Source organism: Mustela nigripes, chromosome 10 (assembly GCF_022355385.1).
Source record: "Mustela nigripes isolate SB6536 chromosome 10, MUSNIG.SB6536, whole genome shotgun sequence".
NCBI lineage: Eukaryota > Metazoa > Chordata > Mammalia > Carnivora > Mustelidae > Mustela > Mustela nigripes.
The window spans coordinates 57,051,716-57,067,788 of record NC_081566.1 but is presented as its reverse complement, the minus strand read 5'-3'; the positions used below and the strand labels follow the sequence as shown (position 1 = coordinate 57,067,788).

At 46.9% G+C, this 16,073-nt stretch overlaps 1 protein-coding gene and 1 long non-coding RNA gene across 2 annotated transcripts in view; both read left to right on the top strand.

Annotated features, from left to right (window-relative positions):
- The first annotated feature begins 1,261 nt into the window (after positions 1 to 1,261).
- Positions 1,262 to 16,073, top strand: part of DUSP10 (dual specificity phosphatase 10) — a 39,222-nt gene continuing 24,410 nt past the window's right edge. The window contains exons 1-2 of the mRNA XM_059414115.1: positions 1,262 to 1,378; positions 3,651 to 4,504. Of these exons, the coding sequence (XP_059270098.1) occupies positions 3,694 to 4,504 (811 nt within the window). The 5' untranslated portion in view covers positions 1,262 to 1,378; positions 3,651 to 3,693. The remainder of the gene's footprint in view (positions 1,379 to 3,650; positions 4,505 to 16,073) is intronic.
- Positions 6,567 to 7,858, top strand: LOC132026206 (uncharacterized). Its single transcript, XR_009406829.1, has 3 exons — positions 6,567 to 6,620; positions 7,080 to 7,114; positions 7,688 to 7,858. It is a non-coding gene; the product is annotated as an uncharacterized LOC132026206 (long non-coding RNA).

The window sequence follows — 16,073 nt, the reverse complement described above, 5'->3', positions numbered from 1 at the left end:
CACTGGATCTGGCTATTTACACCCAGCTCCAGCTCCTTGCCGCCCGCGGAGGTGTTCCAGAAACGTCGGGCTGGCTGTCCTCGCCTCGCCTGGGGCCTTTCGGGGTGGCGTGGAGGCTGGCGACGGCGCGGGGAAGGCGGGCGGAAGGCCGGGCCCGGGGACCCTGCGCGGTAGGCGGGAGACAGGGCCCCAGGGGTGTGGCAAGCGCATGGCAAGCACCACGACGCCCGGCCTAGTGGGCTCGCTCCCCGCCGATTCTGGAACCGCCTCTGAGCAGCCCTCCACAGCGCCGCCTCGGTGCTCCCGGCCGAGCCCAGGGAAGCGGGAGGCGGACAGCGGGGGACAGAGGGGGCGTGACCCGGGCGCAGATGCAAGCGAGCCTGAGGGCGCCGCGCCACGGCCGCGTCGGGTAGCAGTAGGGCAGCCGGAGGGGCAGCGACATCTGCGGGCTGGCGGCCGACGCTTCCAGGCGGCGCGGAGCCGAGCGGGGCGGCCCGATGACACCCGGCGCAGCTTGGCTGGGCGGGCCTCGCATTCCGGGTCCCGCCGGCCGACTCCCCAGCTGCGCCCGGGTCCCGGGCCCCAGCGCGTGGCGGGTGCTCGAGGGCCGGTGCAGAAGCGACTCCTCTGGCTGCGCGCTCACGTCTGTGCCACCGCAGGAGGCTCGGCGACGTTTGTGAATCTCGGGTTAGGGTTTGTCAAAATACCTCTAGCGACTCGGAGAACCCGGTTTCCCCACTGGGGACGGCGATCGTTCTTGTTTCTTGCCTTTAGAAAGTTACTTCGACACTTTTGATCTTCCGTCCCGAGTAAGAAGGAAAAAGAAAGCGCGATCTGCCCCCGGGGTTGGGGGACTCAGGAGGCTCCGGGAAAGGGACAGAGCCAGTTTTAAGCCGGAGCGGCGAGTTTGGCCCATTGACACTTCAGCCCCAGAAAGGGTTAACTGCATCCAGCCCGTTCGGTTTACATGTAAATAGAGAGCAGCTGCTTCGCGCGGGCCCCGGCTGGCCCTTTTAAGTTTTTGATTGGTTGCCAATGACATCACCGCCCGTGTTATAACACTGTGGACCCGGAGCGGCGTCGGATAAACCCTCCTTAAAGAGACGAGGCCACGCCCCCGGCTCCTCCCCCCAGGCTGTCCATTGGCCGCGGGCCGCTGTGAGGTAGCGGTCGGCTTTGTCCGGATTTCTATTGGCCCAACGTGCCGTCGGTCGGCAGCCGGCCCGCCCCCTCAGAATCTTACATTTACAGTGTAGCAAAAGAGAAAGTAACTATGTTGCTGCTGGAGATCAATGAAGCCAAGTGAATGGGGGCTGAATGGGCGAATCCTTAGCTGAAGCGGAGCGCCAGATGGTGGAGGGCTACACTTATTTATGAAGTAAGTGGAAGTCACCGCGGCTACTCCTGAGAGCCCCGGAGTGTAAGGCAGTGAGAGTGTGAGTGTGAGTGAGTGTGTGTGTGTGTGTGTGTGTGTGTGTGTGATGCGATGCTCACGGGGGAGCCACAGCAGGTGAGGTTATAGGGTTCCGGCTGATGGCTCACGCTATCCAGTGCGTTTACTCTCCTTGCAGTCTACTTGGATTTGGGGAGAAGAAAAAAAATGAGGGTTGTTGGGATGCTTTGCGGCAGTTTTAAATGCCAGGGGCTTGTTAGTGCGTTGTGTTGCGAAGGGGAATAAGCGCCCAGAAGTGGGGAAGTAGCATTCTCTAACGACTTAATTTTCTTCCCAGCCCTTGCCTAGAGGTGGAAGGACGACTAGAAAGGGAGAGGGGGTAGCATAGTGTTTCTCTGTTTCTCTGGGAGGTTTCCTGGGCCAGTCTGGATGCTTTCACGGGCAACATATACGCCCGACCCTCTGCTGCAGGGATGCAGATCTCTTTATACACTCGGGGCGTGTGTGTGTGTGTGTGTGTGTGTGTGTGTGTGTGTGTGTGTGTGTGTGTTGTGTGTGTGTGTGTGAGAGAGAGAGAGAGAGAGAGAGAAAGCCAGCCGCGCACTCCGTGTGGAGGTGGGGGTCCCAGCCTGTGTCTCCGCGAGCACGCTTATGCGTCCCTCGCAAAGGAAATGGACTGTTGATCCTGGGACGTACCCTACCTGATAACACAATAGCAAAGACTTTCACCGCTTGCTCCAGCTGGGAAACAGTTATAGCTTCTGGAATAGTACTTGCTCTTCAAAAAAATACTACGCAAGGGAGGGAGGGAGGAGGGGCGGGGAGGGGAGAGGTGAGAGGACAGGAGGGAGGAAGGGGGCTGAATCCTTCTCTCCCATCCAAAGGTGGGTGAGAGAAACGTGAGTCGGTGGGGATCTGTGGACCTGTCGGGTGCGTGTCTCTGAGTGTATGAGTGTGCGCGCGTGTGGATTCTGCCTGTGACACTTTGGCTCTGTGTCAGAGAGTGGTGCGGTCGTGTGTAGACGGATGATAGATGACATTTTCCCAGACATCTCTTAAAGTTCGTTTAGGTGAGGACTCTTGCATGGGGTTTGGTTTCTTTTCTCTGAGTATGTCTAATAGCAGAAGAGCCCGTAGGGTCGGGTTGTCGAGTGCCCCTGTGCCTATGGGAAGGAAGGAACTGTATTCCTTTGCAGGCGTCCTCTCAGGTGACAGGAGGTGGACCCAGTGGGCAACACCTCACGGCCCCCATTAACAGGGCAAGCCCTTTCTATGGAATTCATCCTCTTCAAGGGGCAGGAGTCTTTCTGTGGGGGATTGAAATATTATACACAGTGGCTCCCTCCCTCACGTTGAGAGAAGCTCTGGGTTGCATAGTCTGTGCCACTAGGGAACTGAAGGAGTGGGCAGTCAGAGTGATCATTTTCTTAAAGGCAGGAGTGTGGGCGGGGAAAAGGGGGATTGAGGTGGGCAGCAGAGGAGCAAAGGGTGATGGGTCTGCCAGGCTTGGGGGGTTACCAGACCTGGCTTCTTGACCTGAGTCTTTGTTTCAGGACAGTTCCTTTGTAACAAAAGGGGAAATGCAGATTAATTTATAAGAGACTAACAGGAAACACAGGAGGTTTTAATATGACTGTGTTGTGCTTTTCAAAGGGATGCAAAGCAAGAATAGCTCCTAGTTAAAGAGATTCACTTGGGGGATACTTTCATTCTGATTCGCAGAAAGTTGCCATCCACCCCTGATGTATATTTAGCTGCTGTATATTTCGGTGAGCCGTGCCAGAGCTCGTGGTCATTCCCTCGCCTTTGCAGTGGGTGAAGGAATTAAATGGAAAATATGCAAGGGAGGACAAATGGGTCTTTCTCATATGGTTGCGCTATGCTTCTGCCCAGGAGATGGGGCCCGGAATAGATGCCTCTTAAGAGCCTTCCCTTCTGTCTTTGGCTTTTCTGACTCTCTGTACTTGTACTTTCTCCGAGGCTGAACTTCGATGTAGGTCCATGAGAGGTTGTTCATCAACATTTGTGTAGACCGTCCGTGGAACCTAAGACTTAGTCACCAAATAGGTGGGGGCCCTCAGGTTGACATCATCTTCGAATCTCTAAAAATGAGTTTTGGGCTTGGAGAGTGGCATGATAAAGGGCCCCTAGGACAACTTCACTCAGAGGGATGCACAGGCCTTTCCTAGGGTTTGGATCAGACTGCCTTTTGTGTCACGTGACTTTATTCTTTCTTTCCCCCTCCCCTTCTTTACAGACTGTCTTGAGTTCTTCTTCAATTGCCAGTTTTCAGCCTCCTCATGCCTCCGTCTCCTTTAGACGACAGGGTAGTAGTGGCACTGTCTAGGCCCGTCCGACCTCAGGATCTCAACCTTTGTTTAGACTCTAGCTACCTTGGCTCTGCCGCCCCAGGCAGTAACAGCCACCCTCCAGTCATTGCCGCCACCGTCGTATCCCTCAAGGCTGCGAATCTGACGTATATGCCCTCATCCAGCGGCTCTGCCCGCTCCCTGAATTGTGGATGCAGCAGTGCCAGCTGCTGCACTGTGGCAACCTACGACAAGGACAATCAGGCCCAAACCCAAGCCATCGCTGCCGGCACCGCCACCACCACCATCGGAACCTCTACCACCTACCCTGCCAACCAGATGGTCAACAACAATGAGAATGCAGGCTCTCTAAGTCCGTCAGGTGGGGTGGGCAGCCCCGTGTCAGGGACCCCCAAGCAGTTGGCCAGCATCAAAATAATCTACCCCAATGACTTGGCGAAGAAGATGACCAAATGCAGCAAGAGTCACCTGCCAAGCCAGGGCCCTGTCATCATTGACTGCAGGCCCTTCATGGAGTACAACAAAAGTCACATCCAAGGAGCTGTCCACATTAACTGTGCCGATAAGATCAGCCGGCGGAGACTGCAGCAGGGCAAGATCACGGTCTTAGACTTGATTTCCTGTAGGGAAGGCAAGGACTCTTTCAAGAGGATCTTTTCCAAAGAAATTATAGTTTATGATGAGAATACCAATGAGCCGAGCCGAGTGATGCCCTCCCAGCCACTTCACATAGTCCTCGAGTCCCTGAAGAGAGAAGGCAAAGAACCTCTCGTGTTGAAAGGTAATGCCCCTGTCCCCCTCCCAAGCACAGTCCTGGTTAGCCTGGGTTCACTTTGGGTTTGTCTTAGAAGTGCCAGGATTCTCCTTACCATGGCTACGTGAGACCAAAATAGCCTTCCTTCTTCTTGTCTTCCCTTCTTTGCCCTTAACTATTTTGCTGTAGTGAGAAAAACCAGTCACATGGAACCAGAAGCCAGAAGACCCAGGTGCTAGCCTCCGCACAGCTTTTCATTTGTACTGTGCGAGCATTTCACCTCTCTGAGACTGTTCTCTCACCTTTTAGTGGGGCTGTGGACCACCAGATGGTATCTCAAGTCATAGCTAGTCCAGTAGCTCTATTCCAGTCAAAAACCAGTTGGAAAGTTACAGTCTCTCAGATTTAACCAAAGTTGATGGACCCGAGGAAGCAGAAGCTATGGTGAACTATCAGTAAACCTTCAGGTACCAGTGTTTTTTATAGGAAATCTTCTTTCTCACCTCTGACTAGATTGGCTTTTCTATGGATTATAAAGTGACCTTCAAGAAGGGCAGAGGTCTTTCCTGTAAGCACCCGCCAGCCCCCCAGCACCAAAGCGTAAGTGTCCCAACGACATCCATTCTTCTGCCAAAGCTCCAAGGGGACAGAGACATTTTTATGAAATATTCCTCAACCCTTTGTTCTTTCTGGCCTCATCTGACAAACATTGGCATCATGGCTCCTTCCAGGATGGGGTGGTCGGTCACTTGGCCCCTTACACTGAATGCAGAATAACTCTGACATCAGTGTTGCTGAGCCTGGGCAGGAAGAAATAATTACCCACTGTTTTCTGAGCTTCTTCCACACAGTGTTGCCTAACATAGCAGGGGAACCTTCATCTCGTGTCTATCTGACTCGCTGCTCTTTGCCCTCAGATGTTGTCATTTGGGGCACTACACACCACTCTTTTTCTTTGGTGTCTTCTGTCCTTTGAGGGCGCTGAGAGATGGTCATCTTCTCTCTTTTCTTCTCTTGTGTTTTGAGCTAAGGTACACAGTTTCTGGGCCACATCACTACCAAGTCTCCTGAAGTGTGTTGACCAGAGGTACTGCTCTGTTCTTTTGAACACCTTGCATATTAAATGCAATAGGCCATTGGGATGAGTAAGTCACTTATTTATTTTATCTTTTGTGTGACAGCTCTGCCATTCTCCTTCTTGTCTTCTCGATCATGCACTCTGCCTTTTGTTAAGTAGCATTATTGGAAATATGGTTCTGAATTATGTTGACAAATCCCCTACCCCCCACGACTTCCATCCCATCCCCTCCAAGCTCTTCTTGAGCTTGCTGTCATTGGGCTCAACTGCTACAAAGGCATAACTTTTCTTAGGGTTGAAAGGCTCTGGTGGGAAGGAGAACATGATGGAGGTCATATCCAGAGAATTTCAGCAGGGCCCAGGCATTTTTGTTGTGGTTGATGAATTTTCTTAGGATTACAGACACATTCAGATTTCCTTTGTGTAGCTCTGTATTTTATTGTTTTCATTCTTGTTTGGTTGACTTTGAGTGATTCCCAGTTGGCATACCCAGCTAGTGTTCTCTCACCATGATCTTGGCTTGTTTTGTCTTTTTTGGATGAGAAAATACAGTCCACAAATTTCTCATTTGTAATAGTTTATCTTGGGGAACAAAGAGAGGGGTAGCCAGTGGTCTTGTAGGTCATCTCTTTGCTCATGTAGTGTCGATGTTAGGAAAAAGCAGACCTTTTGTGTCTATGTGATTTGAGGACAGACATCGAACAATACAAATTAAGGTGACTCTGGACTTGAACATGTGGATGACTAGGCGGAATTGGAGATCTTACCCTCTTGTTTGCAGTGGACATTATTGTGTTTAGGGGTGGCCTGTCAAATGCTTGGAAATGAACCTCCCCGGTGTTACCGAAGAAAGTGGGGTTCCTTCCCCGTGGATGTAGCTGAGAGTCCGGGCAGCCTGGGCTTGCTCCTCAGTGTCAGTGAAGTTAAGATTGCCTCAGTGGGGCGGGGCCGGACATGCTGCTGACCTCACCACTGGGCACCCCAGGCGGCCGCGGTGAGGGCTCATCATTTTCGGGTTGGTGAGACACAGCGGCGGTCGACCTGGAAGACGCACTGGTGGTAGAGGTTGGATTATTTGTAGTTTTGGGTGCTTTTCCTTCAAATATCTGGGAATTTGATTGAAAATAGTTTAGGAGCAAAAGGGTTGGTAATTTAATTTATTTATTATTGTCATCATTATTATGTTGGTCTCTTTGGGGGGAATGGCTTAAAATTGGGACCAAGATGGGAAAGAAAGGAGAGTGATCATAATTATGATACCTGTAGCTACCCTTTCATCTGGGTATACCAAAGCTTAATACCATAGCACCGTGGAGGTAAAGAATGGGGTGGGCATCTCTCAGAAGACATGGTCAGCGACTTCTCCCAAGTTCTTGAGTGGGTCAAGCAGACCATTCTGGTCTGGCTTCTCTGCTGAGGTTTATTTTACTAATCCCCTCCCTAGGTGATGCAAGATTTTATTTTAGTGAAATGGTAACGGTACCATTTTGGAATGAGTGATTTTTTTTTTTTTTTTTTTTGCAGGGAAACTATGGTGGTGAAGGTAGTTAGAATGAAAGGTAGAAACTTTGAAGTCCTCATTAATTTATTTTGAGAGATTTCAGTACAATCTTGGGTAATTTATGGCTGGCCCAACTGATTCTCTGGTTTATGTTTGTAAACTTGTAAACACTGGTTGCTACCCTCCCCTGTCCAAGTTTTCTGTCCCCCTGTTTCAATGCCATGTTCTCCATTTTTGGTACTGCTTTGTCAAGTAGAGCGGCTGCTCAGTTACCATTTTAGTAATGCTGTGTCAGGTTGGGAAGAAACTGATCAGAGCCGCAGAAGCCCCGGGATTAAGTTACTGTTCTAATTTACAGTCCCCTCCCTGTTGTGACCTGTGTCTGAATCCATGTTTTATTCTCATCTTCTGAAGAATAAATGGCATCAGACCAGTGCTTCTATTCCTTGTGGTGAAAATGATCCAAATGCATAAATATTTAGGGATTTGCAAAATTTTTGAAATCAACCCCAAGTTGATTTTCAGTATGATTTTTAACCAAACTGAATAAGAAGGCTAGATGGTTCTGGACCTCCCAGAAGGAGAGCCACCATCTTTGTTTTGATGTTTATAAGGTACCCTTCCTTTTCAGGAAAGCTGGATTCAGGAAAATCATCGTTTACCTGTGTTGAAAAGGATAATCTACTACCACCTGCCTCCTCCTTAAAGACCTCTGTGCCTTTAAAACTTTTATTATAAGAATTTTCAGATATGCAGAAAAATAAGAAAGGGGATCGAGAGCACCGTATATCTACCCCGCAGATTAAACCATTGTTCTTAATTGCCTTATTGGCTTTCTCTCCCTTTTTCGGTTGTTGAAATATTTTATAGTACAGGTAACATTTTAATATAGCCAGATATGTTTCAGGTTTAAAGTTACTGCTCTAGAATTAATAAGGCTGCAGCTATTGTATAGTACCGTGCAGACAACATTTTCACTCCTGAATACCTCAGTGTCTTACGCCCACTTTTTCAAACTTAAATTTCCACCGTGACTAGCTAGCTCTCGGGTCTGTGGAGAAGCCTTTCTCCCTCGGAGTGGGAGGGCTCTGGGCGCCTCCTTGGGGGGCTGTAGCTCTCCCTTCCACGTGGATGTGTCAGGCCCGTGCCTGTTCTTGCTCTGGGCTGTCAGGAAACAAAGACTGACCGACAGACCCAGCCCCACCGCGGACCTGCTGCTGCACCAGCAGTGTTCAGTGGGGAGCAGTGGAGGGAGGGACAATCTCTTCAGGAGGCTGATCCATAGGGAGTTCAATTTGTAGACTATAAAACCTTCCATCATAATTCCTGAGGGATAAAGCACGCAGAGTACACGTTCTTCCATAATCACAAACGCTTCTGAAGTAACACTTACAGGCGGTACTGAGTTGGACGACCAAGTGTGAAAGGCTATGCTCAGTAATCAGAGACCCCAGGAAAATAGTCTTTTTTGTGTGTTGTTTGTCGTGGGGGAACAACAGTCTTCCTCTTGTCTCTCTGGATGTCGGGAGGAACTTTTTAAAAGATACGTGAAATAAAGACGTACCTCCTGTAGGCACAAACTTCGTGTTGTTATTCTGAGCCCCCGCTTAACATCCAAACATGCCCGACATTCGCCTTGTTGCAAATGGTGGGGAAATTCAGGCAGGATTTTGGATCCAGTCTGTCTGATTCTAGCCTTGGTCCCTTTGTACTAGCCATGAACCCCTGGGCAAATTGCTTCATCCCTTACTTCCTTAATTTACTCCTTTATAAAAGAGGATGTAAAAGCAGCTATGTTACAATGTTAGTCTAGGAGTCGAAAGAAGTCATGTGTACAGAGGGCCCAGACCAGTTTTCATACATGGTGAGTGCTCCCTAACTGAAGCTTCATACTGTTATTACCATTGGTTGAAAAGAAATGATGGCATCAGTATAAAGACAATCTGGGCTCCCCTTCCAAAGGAGTGTAAGTGACAAGCGAGGTATAACGGAGAGTGTGTGTGTGTGTGTGTGTGTGTGTGTGTGTGTGTTGCTATGGCCTAAAAATAACTTGTTGACTGTTCCCTGATTTAAGTAGCATACAGTTGGAGTGCCAAGTAATTATAAAAACATGTTGAGCCAAGACGCCAGAGTTATTTGGGCATATCCTAGAATTATTTATTTGTAGGGGAAATTTGTAAAAATATGATGATAAGTCTGTCCAACTAGTGTCCCATAATGAAAGTGGAAAACTATTAAGCTTCGTTTTTTCTGGCCTCTCATCAGGCTGATTTATTTTTGGAATAAGGATTGTAGTCTGACTATAAAAGGGTAGGTGGAAGGAGGGGGGAGTGTGCTTCATTTTCAAAAGTTCTCGAAGCTTTGAGTTGTGTCGATACGGCGTGTGAAGGAAAAAGGAGGGAACCGTGGGAAGGCCTGCTCGTTTCTGTAAGTGAGACGCGATCCTTTTCTCCGAACTGGTTCACAGTGGCCTGTACTCTGAGCTTTTGGATATACTACCCTGCCTCCTAATTAGAATGTAAGTGGAAAGATGTAAGTGAGCTGTCTCCCTCCTCCCTGTCCTTGCTTGATCTGTTCCTCGTTCACTGTGTGCTCAGCAAAGTGGGGTTTAGCCCATTTGCTCTTGAGTTCAAATCTAGGCTTTTCTATTGACCAACTGTAGGTGCCCTTAGGGAGCTCAGGTCACCTCCCAAAGCCCCACTTCTTTCTCCACTGTCAAAGAGGCATACTTCCCCCATCATAGGACGGCTTGAGACAACGGAAATCAGGTACCTGGGCACATAAATAGCTCTCGGTCTGGGCCCGGTTCCACCACCCTCGTGCCCTTTCAGATCCTCTTACGTTAGACGCTGGTCAGAGGAGAAGATGGCAAGTTGTTCCAAGCACAGTACTACGGGAGCCTGTTAATATCAACCACTTGTCCTTGCTAACTCAGATCGGTTAAGTTAACCATCTGGCTTGTCAAGGACAAGTTCAATAAACTCCTTTCCGGCAGTGGCAGATAATGATGTTAGATTAGTAAAAGGAGAGTGAGGGCAGAGAGGGTTGACAAAATCCTGGGAGCAGAGAAACTCTCTGTATAGCCTGCGGCGCACGTACCCTCAGAAGCTAAGGGTGGGCCTTTGACCAGAAACCAAGCCAGCCCTGCTTCCTAAGACTCGGTGTTGGCCGCAGCCAGGCTCCCGGACCCAGCCTGGGGGAGCAGTTTGGGCATAAAAATGGGTCAGTTTGCAGTGCCTAGGCAATTGACTTCAAGTAGATAGACAAGGATACACTGGGCAGTAGGAATGGAAATTCTGATCCCAGAGGAGGTCTTCTCACATTCTTTGAACTCAAGCATCTCACTTTTTAGAATAAGAAGGAACTTTAGAGGCCCCCTAGTCCCAAAGTTGTCCCTGCAGGCTGCCTACTGGAGTCCCTTGGGATGATTTAAAACCTACAATGCTCAGTTTCCACCTCTGGACAGTTTGATTAAATTGGTCTGGGGGTACAGCTTGTGCATCAAGAATTTGAAGAGCTTCCCTGGTGGTTCTGACATGCCGCAAAGTTTGAATACCATTGATCTAGTCCTGTTTTTTCATTATGCAGTTACTGAAATGGACCTAGAGAGATTTAACTTGCCCAAGGTCACATGCATGATTAATTTTAGAGCCTGGGTCCTTAGTGCTAAAATAGGTCTTGCCAGGTTGGTAGGTGTGTGTATGTGTGTGTGTGTGTGTGTGTGTGATTATCTAATGATAACAGTATCTAATGTGAGCATACAAATATGAAATAATATACTTAATTAATAATTTTTAGTATTAATACCCTTTTTTGTTGAATTTTGAGATTTCAGTCCAGAACTATAGGGACCTAAGTCTAAGCTCTTTTGGAAGCAGCAGCTCATGGTCCTGATACTTGCCTGGGTCCTGGAAATACAGGACAAATATTAACATAGATTTAAACTTGTCTTCTGGGAAACTTAGTGGTTTAATAACGAGCTGGAACACACGTATCAAAGTGCACCCTTGTACCAGAGAATCTCAGGGTTCTAGAGACTTTTTGATATGTTGGTCTCCACGGAGGTACAGCCTGTGCATGGAGTAAGCTCATTCATTTGTTCAGCAAATACTACTGAATGCCTTCTGCATGCTGGGCTTTTGTTTTCAGGCTGGGGACTCTGCCCCCAAAACCCTTACAATCTTAATGCTTTGGTGAGAGAATACCCAGACCGGGCCGGTATTCCAGATCTTTCTACCTTGAAGATCATGTACCTGTTTGTATTCTTTGTCCTACACAACCTTATTTAGGGAGGAGTTCATCTTCAGGGCTGTCATTCTCCTGGGAAGTACAGGTTTGTGAGACATTTGGCATTCCTTTCTTTGTCCCTTGCAGGATAAAGTCTGGCTTTTTCTAAGCACATCTTCATGGGCCAATAGAATTTATTCCCAAAGACTTGATCCAAAGAGAAATGATTTTTTTTTTTTTTTGGTTAAATTGTAGGTTTTTAATGGAAAAGAGTATACACGTTCTCTCTCTGCTTTAGAAGCTCGGGGCTGACAGGCCTTCTTCGTGCATTAGAGTGGAACTTTGTAATTTGGACCTCACTAATTTTGGACATGTTGCTAATAGGAACATAGCTGGTGTTTATTTTTTCCTGAATGCTATCTATGAAAAGAGGGCATGCTAAGCAAATAAGCATTGTAAATGATATTTCAAAGACAAGGTTTTAGCCTGCTCAGGAAAAAGAGAAATAAAAAGTTTGCAAGTACGATTAAAAACCATGCTAGGAGACCGGGCTGGGATAAAAACACAAAGTCTGTCATCTCAAAGCCTGCGTTATTTCCCCTGATCCGTGTGGGTCCCTCTTGGGCCAAGTTTCACTGGCTGCATTTCCATATACTCTAGACTCTACTACACTCATATTATATAACCCTTACTAATTCAGAAAAATTGGAGGGAAGAGAAAATGATGAGTGTGAATCAAAACATGAATTTTACCATACATTTAGAAATACACACTTTATGTTGACATTGACGTGTATTTTCTAATTATGAAGTCTGGCTCTGAGATGTGTTCATCCATCAGCCCAAGAGGAAGATAGTAGCATCCTGTTTCTTCCTAGCTTGTGTCTGTTTCATCTGTTATTGCTTAAAGGTGTGGGGATATATATATGTGTGTGTGTAATTACACACACATATACATATCTCTACTCCTCTACCCCAGCAAGACCCGTTTTTCATGTGTAATGGGAAGGAAAGGGAACCTGGAGCTTCTGCTCTTGGGTCAGGAAATGAGCCCTGCAGCCCAGTACTTTCATAGAAGACAAAGGACGTTACCCCAGGCCCTGCTTCTGGCCAAGTGGAAGATCACTAACAGGGACCAAAGGATCCCTCAAATTATCTGTATTGCCTTTAAGGTTTTACTTTCAGTGAAGACCTCATCATCTTTTTTCCACCTTCTAAGGCTGGAGTTTCATGGCAAAACAAGGCCAAACTTTCTCAGGGCTCCACCAGAGGGTTTCAGTTTCTTTGTCTCGCCTTCCAGATGGGACCCCTGTTGGGCATCTGTTGCCCAGTTTCTCAACGAGAGACATAAATAAAAAGGCCTGACCCAGGGGTTGTCCCTGGCCGGTGTCCCTTTTGCGGTGCATAAACCCTTGCCGATCTTAGCTGGTATCTACAGGTGACGAGGCAGTCACCGCTTTTGGCAGGGCATCACTCTCCAGTTTCCTTTATAGTTCTTCTATGGAAGGACTCATCCCACCAGTTTGAATCACGGCCCCAAGGTCCACAACCCCCGGGCTAAACGTTGCCAGCTGTTGCTGCTGGCAAGTGGCAAGAAGACCAGGTTGGGGGGGTAAGGGGAGGGGCAGTGGAGTAGCGGGAACAGAACAGGGTGACAATGGCGGAGCCCCTCGGGGTGGCAGGGCCTTCTGGGTCCTGGCCCTGGTCCTGGGTTCTAAAGTTCAAGACAGTGAGTTACTGTCATTAGCTATCGGAGCGTCTGCTTCCCTCTTAAAATAGTTAAGTCTAGACACAGATTTCTAAGGGGGGCTTCCATGAAGGGCTAGGGGGCATTTTCTCGGGTCTTATATTTCTAGTCTTACGAAAATAGCACATTTTTATGATAAGACTTTATAAGAAGGGTTTTATGGTTCTCATGAAGTGATATTTTCATCTGACAGCAGAACACCATTTAATCACACATAACTACTCTGGGTCTGGCCAACCTGTCATCCCTGAAATTAAAAAAAATTATTTCCCAGATAGTTTGGGAAGTTGGGCATCAGACTGTCATAATCTGTGTCTTATTTTGTTCTCAGTGCAGCTTTGTGAGAGAGGCTGTAGATCTCGGGTTTCACGGATGCAGAATTTGAGGAACAGATTCAATATTTTCTTCCATGTTATTAACCAGTGAGTTGGTGAATGAGAATGGAACCCCAGTGCTTAGGATGTTGAGGCCCAAGTTCCTTCCAAGCTGGCTGCATGCTTATTCATAAATAAGTGAGCTCTAGATCTCGTTTCTTATGGTTGCTTTAAGTGTGCTTTATCTCTGAGGTGCCCTAAGTTATATCATTTCCCCCAGCCCCTCCGTTTTCTTGTTTCCCCCTCCACTGGGAATGCCACTGCTTCGAAAATTGGCCCACTCTGTGTCCTCAGAGAAGAGCAGTCTTCCCGTGACCTCGCTCTGAATTATATCTCAGCTTTTGGCAACTTCAAACTTTGGTGATGGCAGAGGCTTTTAAGGAGTAACAGATTGAATAAAGAAACTTTGAAGACTGCAGTAATTATCTCTAACATTTACGAAATGTTTATTATATATACCAGACTCGATGCTCGGAGCTTTCTATCTCATGATAACACTCTAGCTTATACGGGAGTGACTGAGACTCCAAGAGGTTCAGGCCCTTGTCCAAGGTCATTCAGCCATTGGAGCCTGGGCCCAGCACTGTTACGCTTCTGCTGGGTGCGTTTTCAATATAAGAGAAACTTTGGATGCATTCTCCTAGTAGCCTGTGGATATGGGGATGATGTTCCTTCTGCACATATTAATATATTTACTTTCTAAAGGGGGAATTAGATGAGCCAGAAAAAAAAGATAAGTACAAAGTTAGACGAAGAAAGTATGATGGAATATGTGATATGATGTATGGTGAGATGATACATGATGACCTTCCGCAGACTCCAATACTCAAAGACGTTTGATTGCTTCGTAGTCATCATCCATTCTGTTAGTGTGGATAATAACGTTCACTATAGATCCCCACCAACCCAAATTGTGTGAGGAAGGAATTTCTAATAGGGTTATCATTATCCTTTGAGAGAGTCAATTCTCTGGGATAGGTGAACAGAGATCTTAAACCATTTACTTTTTATTATTTTTCTCTTCTTTCTTTTCCTTTCTTATCTTTCTTCTTCCCTTCTATAGCCTAAGCCTGCATGTACAGCTCAGATCATCAGGGCGCATGGCAGGGATGGACCCTAGAAAACACCTAACTGACACCCTCGAAGGCTAGCAGAACAGACCCCTGGGAACCTGGGCCAGAAGCAGCAGAATTATTGAGTATGTGTTCCAAGAGTCCCATTTTACAGATGTGCACACTGATGCCTTACTCAAAAGCATCGAAGTAGCGGGGAGCAGAACTAGCACAGGATTCACGTTTCCTTACTCTTGGTTCAAGAATTTGTTTTAACCCCAGTGGGAGTGTAATCCTTCAGTGTGTATCTGAATTGTTATCAAATAAGAGACTCTTAGGGGTCCACATGTTTGGCCAGATCGCTCCACATTTTTATTCCCTTTTTCTTTGTAGCGAGCTTCGTATGTGATTTCTCAATGAAGCGGTCTGCGGATTTGTGTTTGTCATCACTCTTCTTCAGAATTTAAATCTCTCCCAGCACACCAAGTATAGCAGGGAGGTTAACCACACATTCTAGAGCCAGACTGCTGAGTTTGAATTCTGAGTTTGCTGCTTATTAGAAGCATGAACTTGAGCGCACTAAATTGGGTGTACCTCGTTTTTCTTATCCATGAAATGGGGAAGATAAGGATACTTTCCTCATGGAATTAATTGAGGATTAAATGAGATAACACCTGCACAAATGCTTTGAACAACGCCAGACACACAACGAGTAGCATTTATTAAAAATGTCCCATAATTATAATCTGAAAGAGCCACAAGAATAATTCATCGTTGTCTATTTATGTCCAGGGGATACATGAGTGATCTAATTCAGAAAAATGAATTGACATTGCCCCTGGTACAATCTAAATAGAAACAACTCCTTGACGCTTGGTAGATTTGGGTTTAAAGGTTTGGAAAAACCCAGTGGGGTGGATAGCTAAGTACATCCGTACTTTTTTCTGAATCAGTGCCATACTGGAAAATTATAGACTATTTCTCTGTGTGGAAATCTTATAAAATTAAGTCTCAGCAAAGACTCAATTCCATACCCATTGTTGGAATATCAAGAAAATTTTAGAAAGGAGAAAACAGATGATATACTCATCCCCCTGCCTGGCCTCGTTTCAGTTTTACATATTCTCTTCATTCTTTACCCATATATGTGCATAATTTGCAGAGTTTCTCATATGGAAACTGAAATTCATTTTCACTTTACATTGCATATAGTTTTGCTTCCCTCATGACCAGCAGATTTTATTTAAATGTTATGACATGTCTTATTTTGTGGGTTCCTCACATTTTACTTGACGAATCTTCCTATCAATGACATCAAGATTATTTCCAAGTTTTTGATTGTATAAGAGAAGCCTCTTCAGGGAGTACCTTCCCGAATCTTCCTCACCACCCTCCCCATCCCCACCCCTACCTCCACCTTAAGGAATAGAGGGTAGGGCCAGCTACCTTGGTTTTATATTGTGCATTCCTACCTTTCTTTCCAGAATACAAGAACCAACTACTCAGGAAAGTTACTAATTTTTAGGGAAGTCTTTGTCCTCAAGCGTAGGTCTCCACAGGCATCTCAGCTGTGTGTGCAGCACACATCCCTGAATAAAGCATGCGTTGGTAAGTCTT